The 27,269-nt window shown below is 36.2% G+C and overlaps 1 protein-coding gene across 2 annotated transcripts in view; it reads right to left on the bottom strand.

The window, feature by feature from the left end:
- LRRC7 (leucine rich repeat containing 7) overlaps window positions 1–27,269 on the bottom strand; it is a 708,443-nt gene that overhangs the window by 132,500 nt on the left and 548,674 nt on the right. For both annotated transcript variants that reach the window (XM_082688811.1, XM_082688812.1), the window contains 2 exons: window positions 9,669–9,743; window positions 3,138–3,282 (listed from right to left, as the gene is read on the bottom strand). In XM_082688811.1, coding sequence (XP_082544937.1) covers window positions 3,138–3,282; window positions 9,669–9,743 — 220 coding nt within the window. The remainder of the gene's footprint in view (window positions 1–3,137; window positions 3,283–9,668; window positions 9,744–27,269) is intronic.

Genomic DNA, 27,269 nt, shown 5'->3' with positions numbered 1-27,269 from the left:
GTGAGTATGATAAAGTATTTTGGAAAGTAAAAATAAATAAATAAATAAAAAGAATAATTTATATATATCTATATCTATCTATCTATCTATCTATCTATCTATATATATATATCTATATTAAAGCTCTATCTAGAAAAGGAAAAGAGCCCTTGTCATAGTCCTTGGAACCAGACAAGGAAAGGGACTCAGCACATAGGTTTTGTGGAGTGTATCACTCCATTCAAATACCTCGTAGTTGCAGAAGGACTAAAAGAGATGTGGAGGAAATAAAGATGTTAATTTTAGTTGCTATTTTTCTTAATTGATACTATGAAATTTCCTATCTTTTGTTCTCTTAAATGTTGGTGGTGCAATAATGTCCAAATAAAGAAGATAAGATGCAATTTCCCATCCAATCAGAATCAATGAATTATTTTAGGGCCTTAGAACACAGCTCTCAGTCTCTTATGCCAGATCTTTCTCTTGACCAAGAGGGGAATTTTTGGAGTAAAGTCAACCCATTCTACATGTATTATCAGGGATTCTGGAAGCTCTGCAGATGCATAAATGTAATTTTCAATGAAAGGTCAACAGGGCCCAAAGGTAGAGTCTGAGGCTGAATAAGTTGTTATAACAAAGTTACTTTCCTCATTTGAGAGCCATTCAGATTCTTAGTGACGGTGTTAAATACATAGTACTGCCTATCTATATCCTAGTCTGCTTTATGCCAACCAAATACCTAATCTTTTAGGTATAACATACCTAATGTTTTCTATCACCCATCCATGCTGTCTTCCCCAAAGCAGAAGGCTAATTTCCTAGTCTGCTTCCTTAAAGGAAGATATTTTAAACAAATACTTATATCATCTTTTATTTTACTATGGGCCATTTTCATTTCCAGGATTTCTAATTTTTTTTAATAGCCACCTATTCTTAGTCATAGTTCTTGTTTTTTGTATTTTACTAACATATAATGTATTATTAGCCCCACGGGTATAGGTCTGTGAATCGTCAGGCTTATATACTTCACAGCACTCACCATAGCACATACCCCCCCCCCAATGTCCATAAGCCATAGTTCTTGTTTTTGCTTTATAAGTTATTATTTTTAGGACCATTACTGTAACTTTTGTCTATTTGAGGATCTACATATACTTAAAAACCTTTTTTTTATACTGCTTGATGACTTTGGTTTTCTTCCTGGGTAAATTTTCCCATTTGAGTTTTTTGTTGTTGTTGCAACATTAGTTTTCCTTTGAGATTTCTGTTTGCATGCTCATTTGTGAGGGTGACTATTTTCTCCTTATCTGTGCTTACCCCTCCCTGTCTGGCAGTTGTGGGGTCACCTACCGCTGACACCAGGTTTCTGGAGTTCAGAACCAGGTCTCCTATTAGCAACACGGCACTCTCATCCCATGTGGGTAATGCAGATCCGATCTGATCACAATAGCTGTGACTTGCCACAGTTTTCAGCAGTGAATCTGTATCTGTTCTCATCAGTGTCAGCTCCACATACTAGTTGTAGATTGTTTCAGGCTCTCTTCACAGAAAAGGAGCTGCTGCCTCAGTTTCCTGTGCATTTTAATTCTCCTGCTATGCTTAAGGTACTCCCCGTCCCCTGCATGAATGGAACTCATAACACCACTGCTGATGTGGTCTGGAGCCCAACAAGTGTGGGGTCATTGCTCGATTTCCATTCTAGCTCAGGTTCGTGTAGATGTTTATTCTTCTTAAGCATAGCTAAATTATCTTCTTTGCTGAATATTTAAGGAACCCTTATTATAAACTAGACACAGTTCTTGGTACTGAGGAGGCAGGAAGGAACAAAAATATGTCCTTCAAATATAAATCATTTTTCTATTCTCATTATGTCTTTGAAGAGATATGGAGTGGTGATTGAGTGGGAGTCCAAGGCCTATAATTTGAGTGGTTATCTTAGCCAGAGAAGGTCATCTCTGTCTTCTTAATCCAAGGATGCACTTTTAACCATTATACTTCCTCACTTCTATGACATAAAAGCGTATTTCCTAACCTCATCTGATTATAAGTTTCATCAAAGATTTTAATAAAAACAAATCAGAGGGCCCATCACAAATGTACTGAATCAGAATTTTCAGAGAAAGAAACTGGAAATGTGTAAGTGTTCAATAAAGCTCTCAGGTAAGCACTACAATGGAATGATCTGGAAAAAATACTGTTATAAACTATGTGGTTACATAAAAAAAATTATCAATTAGAAAGAAAAAAAGCCTAGCCTGCTTTGTTAAAACTAGTATTTTCTATCAGCAATGAAAGAATGATGAAAGTGGAGACAATAAAATATTGAAAAAATTTGAAATACTGCCTTGTTTTCTTGCTCCCTTTCAATCAGAGTACCTAGGTTGTAACTTAATTTTCAGAGGCTTTAATAAGTTCCAGAATATATGACACATTGAATTCAAAGAGAGTTAAAAACTAATTTCTGAAGTTAAATAATTGGCTGATTACCCTCCTGAGTCCTCTCATAAATAATAGTAAGATGCCCATACAAAAAGATTTGCTCATTGTTAAATTAGAAGGAGTCTTTAGTTATTTTACTCATATAAAAATTTGTAACAAAAATGGATTGTGTGCTTGACATATATAACACACAAATTCTCTACTGTCATGAATCTTAACAGCATATAAGACAATGTATCTGTTTTAATAATAGAATCACAAAGAGATTTTTATATTTATTATACATCTTTATGTTATTTCTAGATTACAGCAGTATTATGATAGTATTGAAAATAGCGTATGGCAACACTCTGTGAATAGAAGCTAATTCTATGGTGATAAAAGGAGACATACATGGTTATCAAATTACTCTAGGTCTAAGAAATACACTTTTTATAATAACATTTTACAATTTAAAAAATATGAATTTTAAAAATATGTTAATTTGGTAAGGTCTTTTTAATGAGAACCTTCTTGAATTTGACAACTAGGGTTACCATTTCATTTCAAAATATTGGTAAAATACTATTATTACATCTTGAATAATGAATTTGATAATTTATTAATATCAGTCAGGCTAACAGTATATTCTCTATATCTACTAATAAACTAGGACTATGGCAAAAAAAGCAAATGATATATTTTATATAAACATTCATCACATAACAGAATATTCTCACCTATAGAGTCAGGCAACTGTTGCAACATGTTGGATGACAGTAAGAGGTCCTCAAGGGCTTCACATCCAGAAATGTCCATGTCAACTGTTTCTATTCTGTTTTTTGACATATCCAGGTATACCAACATCTTTAACTTCCCTATAGACTTGATAACATTGCATAAACTCAGGATTAGTTGAGAAACTTTCATAAGACATTCGAAAGTTATAAAAACCACAACACTGTAAAATTAATTTTAAAAGCAACTACAACAAGCATTGGCAAGAACATGGAGAAATTGCAATCCTCATACACTGCTAGCAGGAATTCAAATTGTACAGCCGCTTTGAAAAACAGTTTGCTAGTACCTCTAAACATTAAGCAGAGAGTTACCATATGACTGAGAAATCCCTCGGCATATCCTCAAGAACACATTATATGTTCACAAAAAAATGTAAATGTTTGAAGCGGAATTATTCACAACAGCCAAAAAACGGAAACAACCAAAATGCGCATCGATTGGTGAATGGATAAACAGAATGTGGTAGATCTACATGTTTTAATATTATTTTGCAATAAATGCAAATATGTGCTACAAAATGGATGAGCTTTGAAAACATAGTGGTGAAAGATGCCAATAGCAAAAACACCTGTTGTGTGATTCTATGTACATGAAATGTCCAGAACAGGCAAATCTATAGAGTAAGAAAGTAGATCAGGGTTGCTGGACATTGTGGGAAAGGGGACATGGAAGTGATTGTCAATGGCTTCAGGGTTTCTTCTGGAGATAATGGAACTGCTCTATAATAAGACTGTGGTGATGGCTAGACAATGTTAGTACACTAAAAACCACTGAACTGTATGTTTTAAATGGGTGAATTATGTGGTATCTCAACACAACAATCTCAAAGCTGCAGAAGAATAAATAAATAAATAAATAAAGATGGATTACCACCAAAACAACATATGTTGACATGTTGATTCTTACAATTTCAAATGCATAAGAAAGGTTTTAAATCATGATTTGGGGGACGCCTGGGTGGCTCAGTTGCTTGGACAACTGCCTTTGGCTCAGGTCATGATCCCGGAGTCCCGGGATCGAGTCCCGCATCGGGCTCCCAGCTGCATGGGGAGTCTGCTTCTCCCTCTGACCTTCTCCTCGCTCATGCTCTCTCTCACTGTCTCTCTCTCTCAAATAAATAAATAAAATCTTTAAAAAAAAATCATGATTTGGACATTATCCTACTAAAGAGATTCAATATTTTGTTCATTCACCAGTTCTTTTTGAGAGTCCACTGTGTCAGGGCTTGTGTTATACAGGGCTTGTGTTACACATGGAGAACAATCATGAACAAGTCAACTAAGTATGAGAAGAGACTCGTAATACAGACAAAGTCTTTATCCTACGGAGCTCAAAGTAGTGAAGGAAACTGTCAAATAAACTAAGTATAATACCCTATAATATATAAAAGAAAACAAAGCATGTAGAGAATGCCATGGACACACAGGGCTGCAAAATGCCTGGAAGAAAAATCTTGTCAAGGGGGTGCCTGGGTGGCAACAGTGGGTTCAAACCTCTGCCTTTGGCTCAGGTCATGATCCCAGAGTCCTAGAATCTAGCTCCGCATGGGGCTCTCTGCTCAGCGGGGAGCCTGCTTCCTCCTTTCTCTCTGCCTGCCTCTCTGCCTACTTGTGATCTCTCTGTCGAATAAATAAATAAAATCTTAAAAAAAAAAAGAAAAAAGAAAAATCTTGTCAAGAAAAGGAGAACCTGGAGTGCCTGGGTAGCTCAATCAGTTAAGCCACTGTCTTTGGCTCAGGTCATGATCCTGCTGTCTTTGGCTTAGGTCCTGGGATCTAGGCCCACATCGGGCTCCCTGCTCAGGGGAGAGAGCCTGCTTTTCCCTCTTCCTCTGCCTGCTGCTCTGCCTACTTGTGTGGGCGCTCTCTCTCTCTCTCTCCCCGCCCCGCTTCAAATAACTAATTAACTAAATAAGTAATCTAAAAAAAAAGGAAAGAAAAAAGGGGAACCTATACCTGGAAGAGAAAACAATATGTAAGTTCACAGCAAATGTGAAAAATCATGGCATGTTTGCTGAAGAGTGGGAAATTCAATTTGTAGGATTATAAGAACCTAGGCATTAAATGTCCTTCCTTACATGTTATGTAAGAAGATGTCAATTCTACCGTACAGGCAAGGAAAGCTGCTCAAGGTTTTTACGATGGAGAATGACACAATCAGATTTGTGCTCTAAAATATCAGCATCAGGGAACTGTGGAAGAAAGATTCTTTTGGGGAGTGGCAGAGACCTATCACAAGGATCCGGAAACATGTATCTGCGGACATGAGAAGGACCTGAACTAAGGCAGCAGAAGTGAGAATGAAAAGGGGATGGGCTCAAGAAAAATTTAGAAGTGGGGGAAATGGATGAGCAACCAATTACTGAGGACAGGGAGGAACAAACTCACACAGTACGGTAACAGGAGTAACAGGGGCTGCTTAGCTGGGAACAGGAGTCAGAACAAGATGAAAGTCCCCATTTTCATTTTCTTTCAGGGCATGTTTTGCAAACAAATGCCCTACACATATCTGTGTTCACTGGGTTATCTGTTCATCTAATCTACTGTGTATGCTTTAATATATTGTCTGTAATTATTTGACAATATAAATAAATAAACAAACTTACTACACACACAAGCACAACCTTTGCACTTGCACTACACACACAAGCACAACCTTTGCTAAGCACTTTATATATATTATTTGATTTAAGACTTCATATCCTTGCTACTCAGAATGTGTTTTGCAGACCAGCAGCGTTGGCACCACCTACACGCCTGTCAGGAATGTAGAATCTCAGACCTGTTCCAGACCTACTGACTCAGAGTCTGCACTTCAACACACATTATAGCTTAGTAAATTAAGTAATGGCATACACGTTCCTGGGAAACAGAGACAAAGAGAAGCTTATGAGAGAGTGTTCTTAGGATCAATGCCAGGGAAAGACATAGGGGAGAAAGGAAGCACGATTGGCAGATGAAGAAACTGAGATGATGTCTTGAGAAGTCTGCAGCTGGCCCTTTAAGACTCACGAAATTGGGATTGCCTCTCAGTTGTCCTGAGGAAAGGTGAGGAGCCAGACCTTTATCACTGGTCATTGGGTGGAAGTCTTAGGGAATAGGAATGTGACCCTGGGTAGGGAAGTTCTCTTCAGCTGGAAGAACTCCTGAGGAGGCTGGAGAGCTGCAAGTAGCATTCCCAGAAGCTTCAGAAATAGAGTCAGTTCTTCATTCCAGGAGGATGATGCATACCAGCATCTATTACAAGCAACTTTCCAAGGTTATCCCATCAATAAGGGGTGGAGCTACAATTCAAGCTCACTTTTCCCAGATTACAGACTACAAAGTCTGTTGATTATCTTGTCAGTTACTGAACTCTAACTCCCTAATAAACCCAGCACACATCGCTAGCCCTGCTCCCTTACTCCGTGTGGAGGCAGAGAATGTGAGCAGGGTCTTGGAGTAGATGAAGGGTTGCTAAGGTAGGAACTGAGTACTTTGGGTGACTAGGTCAGAGCTCTGAATTCCTCCCATGCCTGGAAATAAGTCACTTGGAAAGATACTGTCACGTCCCTAAGGAGCTATTATGTTACCATGGCTCATTCTTCTCTTCTGGCGAGCAAAAAAAGAATGATGTATGTGTTTGTGTGTGTGTGTTTCTTTTTTGTTGCTTTATCGTGAGAAAATATCTTTACCCCTTGAAAGCTCCTTCATTGTTATCTGCAGTACAACTCAATATTTTGGTGTAAAATTTCTAAACATCCTTTTTAGAAGCAAAATAACACTTTGGTGTTTATTTTTGAGTCTTTCTAAACCCTCACTTTCAAACCCTTATAAGGACAATAGTAATCTGGAGTGATAAAGGCTTTTGAAGTTCAATGTCTCAGAGTCCTTGAGGGGGATACTGAATCTTGCTCCAACACCCCTTGACAAAAAGGGGTCTATAAGTGAGCAGTAGACAGCAAATGAAAGGAATGCAAGCCGTCACAAACAAAAGAAGATACTGAAGTTTGTTTAAGAACAAACACAGGTTCAATGGGTTGTTTAGTGACATGTTGACTGATCTTAGAGGGACAGTCAAAAGACAGCTATGTAGAAGACTAATCTTTCATCATCTACTTGCTTCTCTGATTTATGAAAAACAGAGTAGCAAAATGATAGCTCAGGCCTCCAAAAGTATTTTGCACGTAATTTAAAATATTATGATACGTGAAGTAATAACAAGATGAACTTGCTTTTTTCCCCTGTGTCTTGTGACACTAAATATTTAGGAATGATCATTCTGTGAAACTGATAGACACGGGATAGCTAAAGCTTGCATTCGAGATTAGCTTTCAAGGACATGTGTTTCTAGGTACTTGCATAGCAACTATTTGCCAGCATAGACATTCAGAAAACTATGCCTCTTTATGGCAAGGAGGTGGGGGTATTCCCACAAGGAACAGAGCAAAATATGAAACTCAAGTGTACTAACTAAAATGAGAAATCTACTTTTATGGGGCACCTGGGTGGCTCAGTGGGTTAAAGCCTCTGCCTTCAGCTCTGGTCATGATCCCAGGATCCTGGGATCGAGCCCCGTATCGGGCTCTCTGCTCAGTGGGGAGCCTGCTTCCCCCTCTCTCTCTACCTGCCTCTCTGCCTACTTGTGATCTCTGTCAAAATAAATGAATAAAGTCTTAAAAAAAAATAAAATGAGAAATCTACTTTTAAAGTTGTGTATAAGGAAAATCTACTCTTGAAACAGACAAGTTAGGCAGCACTATCTGTTTCATGGACAGTTTGACCACCACTTTTCCATTTAGATAATAAGCTTACTAAAGAATTTGAGGTCTGAGCTGACTTTCAAGGTTGGATTTGGGGAATGTCATGACTATGAAAAGTAAGATGAATGTAATTCCCATTTTGCTTTCTGTTGATTCTAGAGCAGTGGCATTCTGGAACATCATATTGAACAACAGCTTCTGGTTCTGGTTTGAATTATCATCATCTATCCATAACATGGGGATGGTAATAAACCCTACTTTATAAGCTCATTATGAGGATTCAGTGAATAAATATTTGTAAAACACCTAGCATTTATCATGAGCTAGGCATTATCTAGGTGTTTTTGAATTAATAAATATGTCAAAGAGGCAGGTATAGACTTTTCCAACTAGACATACATTTTGATCCTCAGTGTCTGCATAGGGAATCGATAAGTGTCTTACCTGTATTGCCTCAGGATCTGTACATGCCTTGAATATGGCACAAATCAGACTCTACTATGTGTAGTGGAATCTATATCTATCTTTCCTGTTATGTGTGAGCTCCTCAAATAAATATATTCAAGGTCATTGATTATATTACCTTTGTAACCCTTTGTAACTAAACATTAGCTTAGTTTCTGGTTCATAGAGGTGTATTTATAAATAGTTTTTAAATAAATCAATATATAAGAGATGTGCATGCTGTTTTGTTTTGTATCCATGATAACAGTATAAATGTATTCTTTTGATAAGAGAAGAAAGCATTTTCTTCCTTAATCTTTTGCCAGATTTTCTCCTTTATGTGGCTTCATGCTTGTTCAAAAAAGAAAAACCTCTTGTTCTAGTTGCTTTCACAATCATTTTAAGGAATTTTTAATGTCGAGTCAAAAGAATTAAACTGGCTTTGACAACACACATCTAAATCTCAGTGGCTGAAGAGTTATTAAAAATCCAGCTGCCCTGTCTGCTTAGCCCAATGCAAGGGATTTGGAATTGGCTATTACCACCAGGAACACTGTGGCTGATGTGTGTGTGTGTATGTACATGCTTATTTGAGTGTATATTATGAGTGGCAAGAGGCAGTATTTCATGCAGCCATTCTTTCTCTAAATGGAAAAGGCAGGAACGTTCACACTCAATGAGTTGACTGGTAAACCTTCTACTTGGGAGGTATTACTGTCTATTAGTGTCTATTAGATATTACTGTCTATTAGATTGTCTATTAGTTGAAAAAAATGGACTCTAGTTTAATGGTCTATTTTTAACTTTTTGTAATTTCAAAAATTTAAATGTATTCTATTGGAAATTACCCAAACTGAGAGAAAGATTTTTATTTTGTGGAAGAGCACTAACAATATGAGCAGAAACAATTATCTAGTTACCTATAGGACTATGTTTGATTCTGTAAAAACAAGATTTGGATTTTATATGTAGCATTTTCTTTTCCCATATAGCAATATAAATTTCTCATCTTTTAAAACTCAGTATGTGGAGAGATGAATAATGGAATCCTGCGAGAACAAGAAAAATCTTTCATACATTATATATACCTACATCACTCACAGAAGGTATGTGGGGGATAAAAAAACCAACAAAAAAAAACCAACTAATGAAAAACACTTGGTGACCAAATAAATGTTTAACATTGAAAGGCAAACACTGAGATTTATAAATGAATATTATTATTAATTATAACTAATATATAACATAGATTCTAGACAACATGTCATAATAAAAACTTACATACCCCAGGTAGCACTTGTAATGCATTATTATCCATCCATAACTCTCTTAAATTTTGTATTTGATCCAGAACTTCAGGCTAGGAGAGAGATAGGGAGAAAGAGAACAAAATTAGTCTTTTCTTAGCACAATATAAGTGTAATTTCTTGAATCTGGAAACATTATTTGGGAATCTAATATTAATCCTCCAAGTAGTCCTAAATTTAACAGACCTCCATCTAAACTGGTAGTCCCTGAGGTAGTCAACCTAGAGCTGATCTGGAAACAATCAGAACAACAATCTGGAGGGAGACAAACCATAAGAGACTCTTAATCTCATGAAACAAACAGGTTTGCTTGGGGGAGTTGGGGTAGGGGTAGGGTGGTTGGGTTATGGACCTTGGGGAGGGTATGTACTCTGGTGAGTGCAGTGAAGTTTGTAAGCCTGATGATGTACCCCTGAAGCAAATAATACATTTTATGTTAATAAAAATAATGGATAAAAAAATTTTTAAAAATCGATTACTCTTTCTTAATACCCTATAATTATCATTTAGAGCATTTATTATAACCTAATTACTCAGTGTATTTGTCTTCATTAGAATATAAGCTTTTGAAGGGCAGAGCAATGTTTGTTTTTTAATTACTATTCCTCATCCCCATTGTTTACTATGGTACTTAGCATACAGTTTTTATTATGTGTGTGTAGTAGAACCTTACACACATACTCCGCATAGGGATTACGTTACCATGAAATGATGACAGTACGAATTAGACCCATTCATTTCTTATCCCTTCATTTACTCGGCAAATTATTATTATTGGTTGAATACTGGGGATGTCTCATATGTGAAAGACACAAGGCAGGATCCACAATTTTCAAATCTGGTTCCTGCCTTAAGGTAGCTGATGATATAATCAAGGAGACAAATACATACAAATAACTGAAACAGAAGGTAGCATATGGGAGAATAGAATAATGTAGAGAAGTTCAAAGAAAGGAGAGAGAGAATATGATCTAGGTATAACACACAGGGCATAATGAAAAATTCTAAGTCCCTAGATTGAAGTTGTCTCTAAATTCCAGCAAAATATATAGAGAGGATAAAGGAAACCGTTGCTACCAGCATCACCTCTTGATTTGTGATGAACTTTTTATGATTTCTCTCCAAAAATTTTCCCTTTAGGCTCCTTCAGGCCACCTGTGTCCCTTGAAGTTCATTCCTTTTTGTCACTTCAGGGAAGTGAGAATGCCTAAGCTAATTAGTGGGTTGTATTCAGTTGGCCCCAGGGGTTGGCTCAAGGATGGGAACAGGATCCATTCAGAGCAGATAAGAATCAAAGTTTCTTTCACTGAGACTTCAGGAGCAGAGACTCTTGTTCTTTTCTGCTGGATTAGAAACTGGAAGGGTACAGCCCTGGGAGCTTTGGGCATGAAAAGCAGGGAAAAGCCTGTTTGAGTTAAAAGATCCTGATAACATATTAGGCTGAAATTAAGCCACACCTAAAGTCAGGTGTTTTGTCTCTTTCAGTGGAAAAAAAAAATTATCACTAAAAAAAGATACAGCCATAGTCTAATAATATTTGAGACCTAGTTAGGAAAACCAGTGTATTTAATAGGATAATAGTGGAAAAGAATGGAATTATTCCTAAGTTATGATGAGAATATTGGTAATTGTCGGTTAGCAGAAGTTATATGCACACATCTTTGACACTTTCGGAAGGCTTCAGAGACTGCCAGGACTACTTTGGAGAGAGTCTCTGATGCCCTTAGACTGCAATTGCAATGGAATATGTTACTATTCTTTGGAGAAATTTCAGCTATAACAAGGATGAAAGGATAAGAAAGGTGTGATGTATATATATATACAATTGAATATTACACAGAGATTGAAAAATTGAGATCTTGCCATTTGCAATCATGCGGATGGAACTAGATAGTATTATGCTAAGCAAAATAAGTTAATCAGAGAAAGACAATTTTCATATGATCCCACTGATATTGTGGAGTTTAAGAAACAAGGTAGAGGATCATAGGGGAAAAGAGGAAAAAAATGAAACAAGATGAAACCAGAGAAAGAGACTCTTAATCATAGGAAACAAACTGAGGGCTGTTGGGGGGCAGGGTGGAGGGATTGGGTACCTGGGTGATGGACACAGGGGAAGATAAATAGTGTAATGAGCACTGGGTATTATATAAGACTGATGAATCAGACCTGTACCCCTGAAACAAATAATACATCATATGTTAATTAACTGAATTTAAATTTTAAAAAGTTAAAAAAAAAAATCTCTCAATAAACAGAAAAAAAACCAAGATCAAAATCTAAAGTTAGAGCATGGCATTCAGCTATAGACTCAGAGGCATGTGTGAATAAGTGTGGGAGATTTTTTTGTGTAGGAAAATATTCTTTTACTTAGATGAACTACTCTACCTGTATGTTAAGCTGGGCAAGAATGGAAAACCAATCAAGGTCGAAGCCCACTTTGATGTGCAGAGGCTTTGAGGCAGAGGGCTGGCTAGGAACAGTCAGGCTAGTTGGGAAATATCAGTCACATGGTGCAGATTTCCCTAAGCCTACATTCCGTGCAGACTTTAGAAAAAGAGTTTCATACTGTAACTTCAGTAGAACCTTATGCTTGTAATAAGATGGTCATTAATTTATAAATGTTGAACAATGAGCGTTATTTAAGATAACCTCGATTGTTCTGTGGTAACAAATTAATCCTGAAATCTCAGTGGCTTGCCGCCACATGGCTTACTTCCCACTCCCATTACATGTCCATTGTCCTGTGTTTCTGTCCCCAGAGCATTGTGTTGCCACCATCTCAAGACTTCCAGAAGAGTCAAAGCAGAGAAGAGAGTATAGAAAACCAGCCACTGCTCTTAAAGATCTCAGACTGGAAGTGACCCATATCATCTCTGCTTAGAGTCCCATGTCTAGAACTGTTTATAAGGCTGCAAACTAAGTTCAAGAAAGGTTGTGAAGTATAAGAGAAATTCATGGAATATTTGGTGAACATTACTGTCCATGCTACACAATGACATCATTAAAAAAAAAAAAAAAAAAGAATGACCAGAATGGATACAAAGTACTTTAATAATTTAGTTATCCCTTTATTCAGTAAATACTTACTAAATATCTCCTCAGTTCCAGGCATAACACTAGAGTCATAATGCCCTCTGCTCTCAAGAAACTCCTGTTCTATTTCTAAGGCAAACACAGAAAAAGTAAATACATCTTATTATGGAAATATAAAGAAAGGGGGACCTACATACTGTAGTAATGAGGAAGCCACATAAGTATTCATGGAGCCACATACATATTCATGAGAAGGGGTTGCTGAGTAGAGAGGAGAGGACAGGAAGCACATTTTAACAGAGGTGAGAAACAGCATGATGAATGAATGGCAACAGGCCGTTTGTTCTACTGAGTGTTAAGTTTGGAATAGAATGAATAGCAGAAAATGAGGCTAACAAAAGAGGGTGGGGTCTATGAAGTCCTTATATGTTGTAAAAGAGCTAGAACTTTATTTTACAGGTGAAAGAACATCACTATGCTATTGTTAATAGGAAGTGATTGTGGCAGATTGGTGTTTTATGTATATCTGTCCTGGAGGGAAAAAGAAAAGAAAAAAAAAAACTGGGAAACTTAATGGGGCTAGTAATGAAAGAGATAATGAGTATTAAAGAGAAGAAGTCGAATTAAGGAAACATTTAGAAGATGAAAACAGTAGGACTTTGTGCTTTGATATAGGGGTGAAAGTGGGGGTCATGGGTACCCCCCAATTTCCCAGCACCTGTGGTGCCGCCAATGGAGATGCAGGATATTGAGATAGAAACCGATATATGGGAGAGACTGAATTCAGTTTTGACCATGATTTAGCTTTAGGTCCCTATGGGACACCGGTGAAGATGTCCAGGAATTGGTTAACTATTAAAATCTGAAGCTAAGAGAATAGGTCCCAGCTGAGGATACAACTTAGGCATCTTTTGGGAGTCGAAACACATGAGGACAAGTTTCCTATGGAGGAATGGGGAGGAATCAGAGGTGCTGAGGGAGGAACCCTGGGGAACACTAACGTTTGAGAGCTAAAAACAGGAAGAGCAAACTCAGAAGGCAAGAAGGAATAGAGTCCAGGAGAGTAAGGGGTTATTAAAGTCCAATGAATAGTGTTGTATTAAGAATAAGGAAGTGTATAAGAGCATCATTTACAGCAGAGGTGTCCAGTGAATTAAGAGACTGAAGATGCCCACTCAATTTTGGAAACAGCAATATACTGATAACCTTAGCGATAGAAATCGAGGGACTAGGATGAAATCAAGGAAGTCAAGCTGGTAAGAAGACACTAGCAAAGAGGGTCAGATGAAAGACAGATAAAACGCTATAAAATTAATGGAGTAAATTCTAAGAGGTGACAAATAAGATGAAATTGATAACACAGGAAAAGGAGCAGGCCTTGAACAGAAGTAGGACACCTCTTTCACTGAGACTTAAGGGAAGATGTTAAGGATGATTGTAGGTGAGCTTGATGGGGGGAAGAGAAGAAGTAGAGAGAGGGCAGGTCTGAAAGTCTCAATGTTTCTTGATGAAGTAGAGAGGAAGGTAATCTGTTGAGCAGGAGAGGTCAAGACTTTTGTATATATAGAGCACTTGGGGAGAATGGTGCATACGCGTATAGTTTGAGAAGACTCATAGAGCAAGTTAAGGGCAATCAAAAGAGCTCTATCAATGGTAATTATTTAAAGTTTTTTGGGGACCAGGTGCAGGACTGATAGGCTAGGAAAAAACAGAAGAAGCAAGAGATTTCAGGTTTGCATGAGGTCAGCGAGCAGTGTAGTAGAAGAAAGGATTGAGAGAAGTAGGAGTGTGAAAAATTCTGAGAGCAGAATTTAAGAGTTTAAGATTTCAAGATTTCTGGATTGGTTCCAGGCAATGCCAGACTTGAAGCTCTGGGCAGTATGAAATGTTGGTGTGTGGGCAGGAGAGGATGCTGTGGAAACAAAAGGCCTTGTGTGGTCTCTAAAAATTTGGGTTGGCTCTCATGCACTGTATAATGTGCTCCCTTAGCTGTGTCAGAGAAGGTGGCAGATAAAGCTGACCAATTATACCTGTAAAATAGCTCTCACAGTGGGTTCTACTGGGAATCCTAGACTTCTATGACTACTTGAAAGGGATAACTAATGCTAACCTCTATATCTACTTTATTTCAAAGGTTCTCATTTAATTTGTTTAATAACACCATAAGGTAATAATAGTCCTACTTTATGGGTGAAGAATCTGATAATAATTTCCTGGGGGAAATGAGAATGATTTTATGAGGGTTGCATAACTACAGCTGGGATAGTTCCTCAGGTCTTCTGGCTCCAAAGATGACATCATGTTACAGCTTAAAACTGAAATTCTGAAATAACGAAGAATGCTGGTGATCACAGATGCCCAATAAAGAAAGTAAAGCATATGCTAGATTTAAAAAAAAGTTAATATTTTTATTACTGGATTTTATAATAAAATGTGCCACAGAAGAAATTTCAGCCAGTTCCTAATAATAGCAGAGAGAAAATAAATTGATTAGATCAATACATGACCTTGCTGAAACAAAATCTATAACGTGAAGATGATGAAATGGCATTTCACGATCAATAAACAATCTTAAGTGGATCTTTGAACTAAACTAAATGACTTACACCACCCAACCTTATACATAAATTGTCCTTTTTCATACTACAGATCTGCCTAGATTTATCATGGGGTTACATCCTTATAAACCCATCATAATTTGAAAATATATTTCAAAAATGCATTTAAAGCACCTAATCTATTGAGAATCACAGCTTAGCCTAGCCTACCTTAAACATGCTCAGAACACTTACATTAGCCTACAGTTGGGCAAAGCCATCTAACACAAAGCCTATTTTATAATAAAGTGCTAAATGTCTCTATTGAATACCATATTGAAAGCAAGACACAGAATGGTTGTAAATGTATCAGGTTGTTTACCCCGGTGATCCCCTCAGTGACTGGGAGCTGCGGGTCACTGTCACTGCCCAGCATGGCAAGAGATCATCCCCCTGCATATTGCTAGTGGTATGATCAAAATTCAAAATCTCAAGTCCAGTTTCTACTGAATGAGTACCATTTTTGTACTGTTATGAAGTTGAAAAATTGTATGTTGAAACTTTGTAAGTCAGGGACCATCTGTAATTAATTTCATAGCAATGTCAATTGTTTCCATTAAAAATGAATGGATTTACTCAAAATGGCTTCGGGTATTCAAATCTGGTGAAAGTGTGTGAGTTGAGGATTACAGATTAGCATATTCTTCTAAGGAAAACATTTTCAAATATCTTTTTAAGTCTCAAAAATATTCATATTTGCTTTCAGGCAACTATCCTTATTGAGATACTCTGAAATATAGAAAAATATTATGGTAGAAAAATTTCACTGCAAGAAGTAGGTCACATTCTAAGTAAACAATGGCCTAAGGGAACAGATAAGCAAATTATGATAAAATCATATGCTGGTATAGAACACAACAATAAAAGTGAATAATCTATATTTTTAAGTATGCTGATGGATAAATCTTGTGGACACATTGAATAAAATAGGTATAAAAATTCATATAGCACAAACTGATTTCTATAAATTACAAAATAGTGATATATATATATATATGTGTGTGTATATACATGCAGTTAAAATAGGAATATATGGCTTAGAAGCACATCAAATTCAAAGTTGTCATTGTGCTGTGATGGGAACAAGATTAGGACGGACAGCATAAAAGACTTCCATTTGATCTACAGTGTTTTATTTATTTCAAAAAAAGATTAAACTCAAATATAAAAAGTAGTTAATGTATTCATTTTGTTTAGTAGGAGTTTGATATATTTCTTTAAAATTTTATATTTTATAGCCTTATAAAATATGCATTTTAAAATATAAATACTTATAAATGGAGAAATATTTATATATTTTACAAAAATATCCTTAAAAAATTTTTTTTCCTCTCTTCCTCCATGATCCTCTGTTTTGTTTCTTAAAATCCACATATCAATGAGATCCTATGGAAATTATCTTTCTCTGATCAACTTATTTTTTTTTTTAAAGATTTTATTTATTTATTTGACAGAGAAATCACAAGCAGATGGAGAGGCAGGCAGAGAGAGAGAGAGAGGGAAGCAGGCTCCCTGCTGAGCAGAGAGCCCGATGCGGGACTCGATCCCAAGACCCTGAGATCATGACCTGAGCCGAAGGCAGCGGCTTAACCCAATGAGCCACCCAGGTGCCCTCTGATCAACTTATTTTGCTTAGCAGGTATACCTTTATATGTTTTCACTTTTTTTAAAAGTTAGAAAAATATCAGAAGAAACTAGATAAAAATGTTGATTTAAAAAATATCAATGGTGGGCTTATGAATAACTATATTTTCCTTCTTCACATTTTTTCTATAATTTCCAAATTTTCTATAGCATACAGGCACCACATTTAAATAATAAAAAATATTAGAGAACATTTTAGTCTTCCACATTTATACTCACCTAAACCACTTTAGAATTCTTTTTGAAGTGACCTTAATTTGATTAGTTAAAACGAGCTAAGAAAATGATTATATCAGTATTAACATAAATGGAACATATATTTTGCATGACTGCAACAAATTGCAATAACTCCTGTCATGTACACACAATTTTAGGCTGTTGCATGTGTGACTTTTATTCGACTAATTTGCATAATAGTTTGACTGTACTTAAACATCTATTAATTTTTTTCTTCTGAAAGGTTAAGAGAAATATAAACTGAAAAGTATAACATTTGTCACTTATTTAATTTTGTCAAAATTAAATTAAGAAACTTTAAAATTTTAAAATTTAGAAAAAGACTTTAGGGGGTCCCTTGGTTGCTGGGTCTGTTGGGCATCTGACTCTTGATCTCAACTCAGGTCTTGATCTCAGGGTCATGAGTTCAAGCCCCACACTGGGCTCCACACTGAGCGTGGAGCCTACTTAAACACAAATTAAAAAAAAATTAAATTTTAATTTTAAAATATAAATTTTAAGTGTCTTAATGTTGATGAGATGATCTGGTGATATAATAATAACTTGTTATGCCAGACACTGTGCAGAACTCGAAGGCAGTAGGATAGAATCTGTTTCAAAATGCAGATAAATAAAAGGCTTTTTTTCAAATTAACCAATGTAAAATACCAAATGCAATTCTGAAAAATTATATTTTCTAACCATAGTGATGCAATTATTATATTTCATTGACATATTTCGGTTACTACATTTTTTCTTAATTTTGAGATCATTGCTTAAAATTACTATTTTTTTATGTTTGCCTTCTTTGATAATCTTTAGAGTTTGCAATTTGCCAAGGAACCAAGATGACATTCTGAGAAACTTTCTCCCATTTCTCTTTACATTTTTTATTTAATAATACGCTTGGTGTACTACAGCCCTTTAGCTCTCATAACTGGGAAAATTTCCATTCATGTATTTCATAGTGCACAGTTGAAACCCTTTCTGATACACAAAATTGGATGATTAAAATTGTTCTGCTCTAATGATGAGCCTGCTTGTTCATTCTCTCAATTGTTCTGTCCTACATGCCTTGAGACCGTTTAACTTCTTTAGTTAATTTCTTGGGAGATGAAAAGTTTAGCTCCACAGTCGCAAAGATTATTTCCACTTTATGCTAGTTTATGTTTCCCAATTTTATTTCAGATGTCATTCCCACTAAAATGTTCATGTTTTAAAGCTTTATTTTTAATTTAATTACTGCAATCAGTTAACATTTAAGAAAGTATATTTATATTCTAGGAATTATCAAATGAATAAATAAACAGGTATTCTTAACAATTAATAATAAGATGCACTGCTGAGAAAATGTGATTAATTTATAATTAATTGAAACACTTTCAGCCATAAAGTTTAATGAATATTTTAATATGAATATGAATGTAATATATTCCATTTAAATACTCAGATGAGTATATTGATGGCACACAGGAAGAAAATCTACAGATGACATGATGTTGAGAGGGAGAGACAATATATGAAATGATTGAATTAGTGTTCAAAATGATCTGAAAATGTTAGAAGACTGGATAGCTCTAATCATGTGAAGTTTAATAGGGACAAATATAAAATCCTGCCATATGTCTCCCAAACCAATTATACACATGTAAATTAGAAGCAGAAGTAAATGTGAAGAAAATTGTGGATTTAAGTCAAGAGTAAGCTCAGTGTTGACTACTTCATTTCTTTATAGGTACATTCATTTAGTCAAGAAATACTACCTGCCCCATGCGAAGACACTACAGTGATCTCTGGGGATATGACTCGGAATGTGGAGGGCTGTTCCAAGATCGTTTCTGTCAGTATCCTGCTTCATATACAACCATGAGCCCACAGAAGGACTATAGTATTCTGTTCCCCTCTAGGTGTCCAAGTGTAAAGGTATCTTCAACAAAGCAGAGTGTATTCGGAATAAGCCATAGGAGAAATGGCAGAAATGATACAAACTGTTTAGACTGGAGAACAGAAGATGTAGGCATAAAAGATGCCCATCTGAGTATCTGAGGGGTGTTGTACAGAGAGGAGCTGGATTTCTCCTATCTTTATCCCCAGTTCAGAATTAGAATCAGTGAGGAAAGTTGCAGGAAGGTAGATGTAAGTCAGCATGATAAAAGAAGTGATTTTTCTCTCTAATTAGATCTAAAATGAAATAATCTAATTTCCAGAAGGAGAGAGTGACTCTTCTAACAGATGATCAAATAGCTCCCTAAGAAGATAAAATTAGTAAGAACAAAACAATAACAACAACAAAAGCTAACTTCTTTTGGTCACTTACTAAAACAAAGCACTTTTCAAGGTGCCTTTACTAAATTATTCTTACTGAATCTTGACACCTATCCAATGAAGTAAGCATGATTATTGGACAAGTAGTAAGCAGGGTGATTAAGAGCACAGTTTCAGGAGCTAGACAGAGTTCAGCTCAGGGTTTTGTTGACTATGTGCTATAAAATCATCGTTTGGGTTCCTTGTCTGTAATAGGTGAATGACAGTGGCTCATTAATGAGGATTAACTATATTCAAGTATTTAAATGCTTAGAACACTGACAAGTTTTAAGTGCTTGTGCTCAATGCTCAATGAATATTAGCTATTATCCCTACCTTACAGACAAGGGGATTTAAGCATAAAGACGAAAATCACTGTGCCCAAAATTTTATGACTAATATATACAGGGAAGACAAGAGCCTCATCTTGAAGGTTTGTTAGATGATGAATAAAGATCAAAAGGTGTATCCCAGAGAATAATGCTAAGTGGTTCATATCTAGCATGGTGCTACTTGGGCAAGGCAACTTTAAGATGAAAGTGCCAAAGGAAGAGATCAGATGCTCAAGAGAGACTTTAATTCATTCAACACATGTATTCCATCAGTATTTATTAAGCATCTATTTTGTACCAGGCACTGGAGAAACAGCAGTGAACAAAACAAGCCCTCACAGAGATTACATTCTGGTGTTGTGTATTTCCTGGGGTGAACCCCATAACACGTTAACAATTAGGTAAGGGAAGCAATTCTGATTACACGATTTCCATTTTTTTTTTATTTTTATTTTTTTAAAGATTTTTTATTTATCAATTTGACAGAGAGAAATCACAAGTAGATGGAGAGGCAGCCAGAGAGAGAGAGAGAGGGAAGCAGGCTCTCCGCTGAGCAGAGAGCCTGATGCGGGACTCGATCCCAGGACTCTGAGATCATGACCTGAGCCGAAGGCAGCGGCTTAACCCACTGAGCCACCCAGGCGCCCACGATTTCCATTTTAATGTACTATCCACTCCTGCACAGAGATTATAAGGTTGGATGATTTTGTCTGAATCTAAATTTGAGAGGGAAAATTGTGTAACACATACACACTTATCTCATAATTCAAACCGGTCTTCTTTCTAGCCTTCTCCAAAAAACCACATCCCCTTCCTTCCTCTGCCCTGTCTCTACACTGCAAACACTATGTCCACTCTTGCTTGAAACAAAGTTTTCCCGCTATTCAAAGGATATAAATTCCAGATTCCTTTACCATAGGATACAAAACAACTCTCAAGGGACCCTTTTCTTTCCCTACACCCTCATTCACACTTGAGCCTCAAGGAAAACCTAACCCTGCAGTTCCTAAAGGTATCATGCTTTATCTTGCGATCAGGTCTTGGCAAATGTTGTTCTCTAAGCCTGCTGATCTGATCATTGATTGAGTTAGGTATCCTTCCTTCCGTGTAGGGATTCCTTCTAGAGCATGTTTTATATTTTACTGTGAGCTCCTTGAAGCAGGGACTGAATCTTGTTTACCTTTGTATCTCCAGCTCTTTCCAAAATAATGTGCTAGTGCTTTACACATTTCATCTGAATTGAACAACATCACCAATCCTCATGCAGAACCAATCTCTTTATCTATTTCATTTCAGTAACTCACTCCCAAAACCCTGCTGAAACTATCAGCACAATTATCTGTACCAACTCTGAAATCTCAACTGCAACTATACCCCTGATGACCACCAGCGCCTAAACTTACAGTCTCTTATGTCAGTACCCTAGAACTCCCTGGAGCAGCTCCTGGTATGGCTGATATGCTGTGTCTACCTTCATTCATCTATCTTTCCTTCATTACTAAGCTGAGAGTCATGATTAACACTCCACCATTATAAATAGTTTCTTGCAAATATCACTCGGCAAATTTGTCCTCTTTCCTTTTGCCACATTCACCCAACCGAACTTAACCTGGGGTGAAGCCAACTTTCTGCCTTTTCTGCTACTGCACTGAGCTTTGTTTGGAAGAAATCACAAGCTGGCTGATTGTCTCACTTTAAATTCATGACAAATACCTGAAACGGGGACGGAATACTGCCAGACAACCATATTACTTTTCCTTGAGAAGTTGCTTTTCAACTGAGACGATTTCAGAGCTCTTCAATATTGTCAAAGATTGTATCCTCCTTTAACCCCAGTTCATAGCTTACCTTATTGTTCACTGAAACAAACAAGCAAGCAATCAGAGGAGGATTTGGTCCAAAGGTAATGAAGCTTAAACTTCAAGGCTCTCCCATGCATGTTGAGGCAAATTGGCAAAGGAATATATTGTAGAGACAATTGCTTAAGATTGCTCTGGTTTGCCACACAGACTTTCCCTCCATCATACTTCTTTGTGTATAATGGGGCACATTTGAGATCTGGCTTAGTTGAAATTGAGTTGGGGATACAATTTGGATGTAGCTCAATATGTTTATGTGTTTTGTAGTCACCTCTGTGGTTCTCTGGCGGTTTGAAAGGCATATTCCCTTCCTGCCCATTTGAGCTCTAAATCACATCTCTCCCATTTCTTCTTATCTTTGCAGGGATCCAAGCCTGGACTTAATTCTTTCCCACACACGTCAGTCTCTGTCTCCACTGGGCCATACAAACATGCCTCTCCAGCCTCTTCCAGTTACTTTCCAACTTGTTGCTCTTCCTCACAGAGCACCTTTAATTTTTTTAAAATATTTTATTTATTTAATTAGAGAGAGAGAGAGATAGCAAGAGAGAGCATGAGCAGCAGGGAGAGGGAGAATCAGGCTCCCTGCTGAACAGGGAGCTCAACATGGAATTCAGTGGGGCTCGATCTCAGATCCTGGGATCAGGACCTGAGCTAAAGGTAGGTGCTTAACTGAGCCACTCAGGTGCCCTCAGAGAGACTTTAGAAAAAGTTTGGTGTCTCTTTGCCTTTGCTCCCTTATCTCCCATTCACCCTTCAGGCCAATCTGAGATAACTGAAAACTGCTTTTGTGAAAGTCATCATGACCTCTACTTCGGAACTGGGGTCCCTAAAATATGGCTACATAAGTCAGACTTAGTACTTAGTTGTTAAAGTCAGATGATATAGGACAAATAGCAAACCAGGGAAGAAAAATAATATTAAATGTACAAATGGAGCTCAACTGGCTAAAGGAAATTTTATAGTTATAATTATTTTCAAGGCAGAAAAAAAACTGCAACTGCTAATGCAATTTTCAAATTCTAGAATCTTTAGGTGACATATAGGTGTTCTTAAATCAAATTATAATTACAGTAAATTGTTATACCTATTTTCCACGATATGCCTATTTTCTCTATGTCTTATTAATGTTTGAAGTGTTGACAATACATCCATACATTTTAGTTCCAACATATTCCATAATTTACATATTTTTAGGAGCTAATCTCTGAAAATACCTAGAGCTATTTTTATTTCTTTTGTATCAGATAGGTATCTTTCCAATATAGATATTTCACTGAATGAAAAACAAATCTGAGTTACTATATTTTATTTACCACCTTTGGCCAATCCCCTGATATGAATTAACTTACAATAGTGAGAATTTTTTTAAAGATTTATTTATTTTGCAAGAGGAAGTACATTTGAGTGGTGAGGGGAGAGGCAGAGGGAGAGGGAGAGAGAATTTCAAGTAGACTCTGTGCTGAGCACAGAGCCTAACGTGGGACTCAATCTCATGACCCTGAGATCACAACCTCAATCAAAACCAAAAGTGGGATGCCTAGCTGACTGCGCCACCCAGGTGCCCCACAGTGAGAAATGTTTTTAATGAACCTGCTAATCTGTATGTAACAATCTATTACATCATTACTCTTATTTTCTGTAGATACTGGAAAACTTCTTTTTGTCTTGGTTCTTCGTGATATCATTACTGGATTTTACTTAAATATAGTGAATGTTAGTTTATCTGGCAAACCCCAAACCTGAAATTTATTTAAACTTTTAGCTCTACCCTTGCTACTGTAAGCTTCTGGAGCAGGTCTTGAATCTTTGAATCCCTAACACTTAGCAGGGTGCCTGTTGCAAAATAGTCCACCAATGACCCTTGAATGTCATAAGGATATACTGCAAAACCGAAATACCTTCTTAATCTAAGACTACTTCTATTCAGAGTGTTTTCAGTGAAAATTGGTAATCAAAATCTGGTATAAATGATAATTATTAGTTCTCCATAAACTGTAGAATGACCAATTCCTTGAACAGAAAATAACAAATTGCTACTAATCTGCTGAACAGTAAGGGTTGTAGCAAATAAGAATCTGAACTCTCAAGTGTGTATGCATTATCTTTTACTGCTTGGAAGTCCATAAACAATAAGGAAGATCATTATGTTTTATGCCAGTGTCTTAAATTTGTTCAGTGGAAGTGAAGACCTGTATTAAAACTGTAAATCTTTTCACAGGAAGACCATTTTGTTGTGTTTTGTAGCAAGAGTAGTGCGTTAGAGGCAGACAAGAAAGGAGTGAAGACAAGACCCATTCATATTTGGGTTCCAAAACCATTCCGTCTTCAATTTATAACAGTTACAAAGTTCTGAAACTGAGTTGTAACCATTGTATCCTTACCACTTAGCCTAGTGGATGTTTAATAAATATTTGTTAAATGAAGACCAAGAGTAATTAGTATTATTGGTGGAAACCTTTACTCTTGCTGTGCTTTAATTTTCCCATTAGAGAAGTGGAAAACCTTATATTTATCCTGCTTTACTTCACTACATAGTAATGTTATGTAAATCAATCACATCTTGCATGTTACGCATCACGGGGTTTTAAACTACTTTTTCTTTTTTTTCTTAGAGAGAGAGGCTGGGGAGTGGCAAATGGAGAGAGAGAGAGAGATTGAGAGAGAGTGAGAGAATCCTAAGCAGGCTCCTTGCACGGTACAGTGACTGCCATGGAGCTTGATCTCACAACTCTGAGACTGTGACTTGAGTCAAAATCGAGAGTCAGATACTTAACTAACTGAGCCACCCAGGCATCCTTAAACTACATTTTGAGAACACAAATATTTAAAAACATTATTAGAATTCTATGGGTTATTTTAAGTAGAATTTGAGTTATTAATTATGCATATTAGTCCTTCATATATTAGTGTTTAGTTATTACTCCTGCATAATGTCATCTTCTACTTTTAGAATATATTCTGATATTTATTCTCTAAGTGTGCATTTAATATCAATTAAGAATCAGATCAGAAAACAAATGGTAGAAGAGTTGCTGGATATTTATAATATTTTTTCCATATCCCACATAAACAATATAAACTGATAAAGAAAATATGATATTTTACAACATCTATCCCTAAACATGGTTTCTGTAATACTTATTATCTAAGTAATAATACAAATAAACTAAACCTAGTAACTTATTCTACTTCTCATTATTAGTATTAAAACTTACACTATTTATTTATAAATACTCTAACTGGCCACTTCTGAAGGTTTAATAAATACTTATCAAGCACTCACTTCATCTCCAGCACCATGGTATGGAATATAGGAGCAGGTGCATGTGGGGGAGGGAAAACCAAAGAGTATTACAATATAATCTCAGACAAAATATAGATACAGGTTCAAGGAGAGAGATATAGGATCCCAAGATAAATACTGTGGTAAAAACAATAAGTAGTAAACAAAGCCAAAGAAAAAACAAAATGAACTGAGGAAAATATTAGTCTCCCTGACCAAACAATTTATAGGAACTAGTGAGAATATAAAGTCACTTATCTCTTTAGTCAGAGTTTAACATTTCAATTGTTTCCACACTTGTTCTAAAGCTCTTTAAAAGTCTCAGCTTAATCTTTCCTGCACAAATTCTATCATGTGAATTACACCATTAAATTATATATTTTTTTATTAGTTTTATACAACAATTGAATGAGCTGTTTGCCAGGGTATATTAAACTGTCAATACAGTTCTACATCAGTACACCCAAATTATTCTTATGGTACTGTGTTGATTCCTTTTATTAACCCCCATTTGAGGGCTAATTGCTACTATGTAATTTAGTAAAATTATAATATTTATTGGTGCAATCTACAGAGATCACAGCTATGTAATTTGAAATTACATGCTTGATTGTTTTGCTTGTCACTGTAAAAAATTGGTATGTTTTATTGGACAATTTTTTTTATATTACAAATGAGCAACGAGTTTTGAGGTTGTAATTCGAAACAATTTATATTGTATCAACTTTAAATAAGACAATTCCCTATCTTTATAATCTTGCCTACTATTTATAATTCTGGAACTCCTTAAGAGTTGTCATAACATACTTTCACCTTACCTACCCAGCTTTCCACCCACAGTTTTGTGAGTCCCTGTCCAACTATTCTGCAGTCACGTTGCACTCACCATGCTCCTTCCTGTCCCCTCTTCTGCCTAAAGTGTTTTTTCTTCCTTCTCTTTGCCTGGTTAATTTCTAATCATCCTTTAGATTTCAATTCAAGATCACTTCTTCAGGAAAATCTTTGGCCAAGTTCCATTATAGACTCCTCAACACTAGTCATGGATGGAATTTTATATGTGTGAGTGTACTTGATTATTTGTTTTCCGTACTAGACTATAAACTCCAGGAGGGCTGGTATAAACTTTGTTTTTACTTTACTTTTGTATATGAGAGTTTGATAGAGTGATCAATAAATGTATTCATCCCAAAGATATTTATTGACCACTTAACATATATCAAGCACTGTGCTTAGTGTGGGGGATATAACAGAGAAAAAAAATAAACTCATAGAGTTGCCTTCATTCATCAAAGAGTTGTTCAATGAATGAAGGAATGAATGATAACTTGTTGAAACAAATGATTCCATATCAACCTTTCTTCCATGTAAGGATGAATCTTTTAATTTGTATCATATGCATGGTGCTTTACTATTAACATTTTGTGTACAGCACCTTGCAAGTAGTAGACTGCTAATGACAATTTGCTGGATTGGCGAATGAGTTAATTTCCAAGTGGGTTCATTTTAGATACATAGTTGATGCTGGCTATGTTATAACACCAAAGGAATATATTTTAATTGCAAATTTATTATCCACTTAGTAACAAGTTAATCTTTTCTTCATGTGTGAACAAGAATGCTTTTTTAAAAATCTTGCTTTATCGTTATTATGATTATTCAATATTCAAATTCACTTGAACAAGTCAATAAGGGATTTCGCTAAAAATGTGAATTCCAATTAACATAATATGAAAAAAAAGTTGTCCAGACTTCAACTTGTAACATATGCTTTGGTCTATTTTTTTCTTTTTCATATGGAGTTGTGAACAGATGCTTGGGCAGGTTAGTTCTGTATTAAATCTTGTACTTCTGCACGTGTTATGGAGGTGGATGCTTGCCAAGTCAGCACTGTATCTCCCTTGTTGGTCATTAATCACATCAGAGCCACTTATTTTTGCTTTTATTAAATTAAAATGAAAATGAGAGTTCTGCTAACAAAGGTTGATTTTATAGAGTGGGGAGGCAGCCTCATCTTTCATTCCTCTGCCACAAGAACCTCTGCTCTTGTTAAAATAATCTAATCACCAACCCTCAGCATGCTTGTGTTTCCTCATCTCCGTCCATTCCTATGATCTTGTCAATCCTCTGGCTTGGATGCTCTCTTCCCTCCCCACCTATCCAAATCCAACTCATTCTTCAAAGCCCAGCAAGTCTTGTGTCTGATGGAAACTTCTAAAAATTATACCAATCATCAGGAATCCCATTAACATACACCAATCCACAGAGTTTGAGAATCTACTATGTTCAAATAGCTATGCCACAGACA

This window comes from Mustela nivalis, assembly GCF_964662115.1.
Source record: "Mustela nivalis genome assembly, chromosome: 10".
Classification (NCBI taxonomy): Eukaryota; Metazoa; Chordata; class Mammalia; order Carnivora; family Mustelidae; genus Mustela; species Mustela nivalis.
The sequence above is the reverse complement of the archived record's forward strand: the minus strand, read 5'-3'. Positions and strand labels throughout refer to the sequence as shown.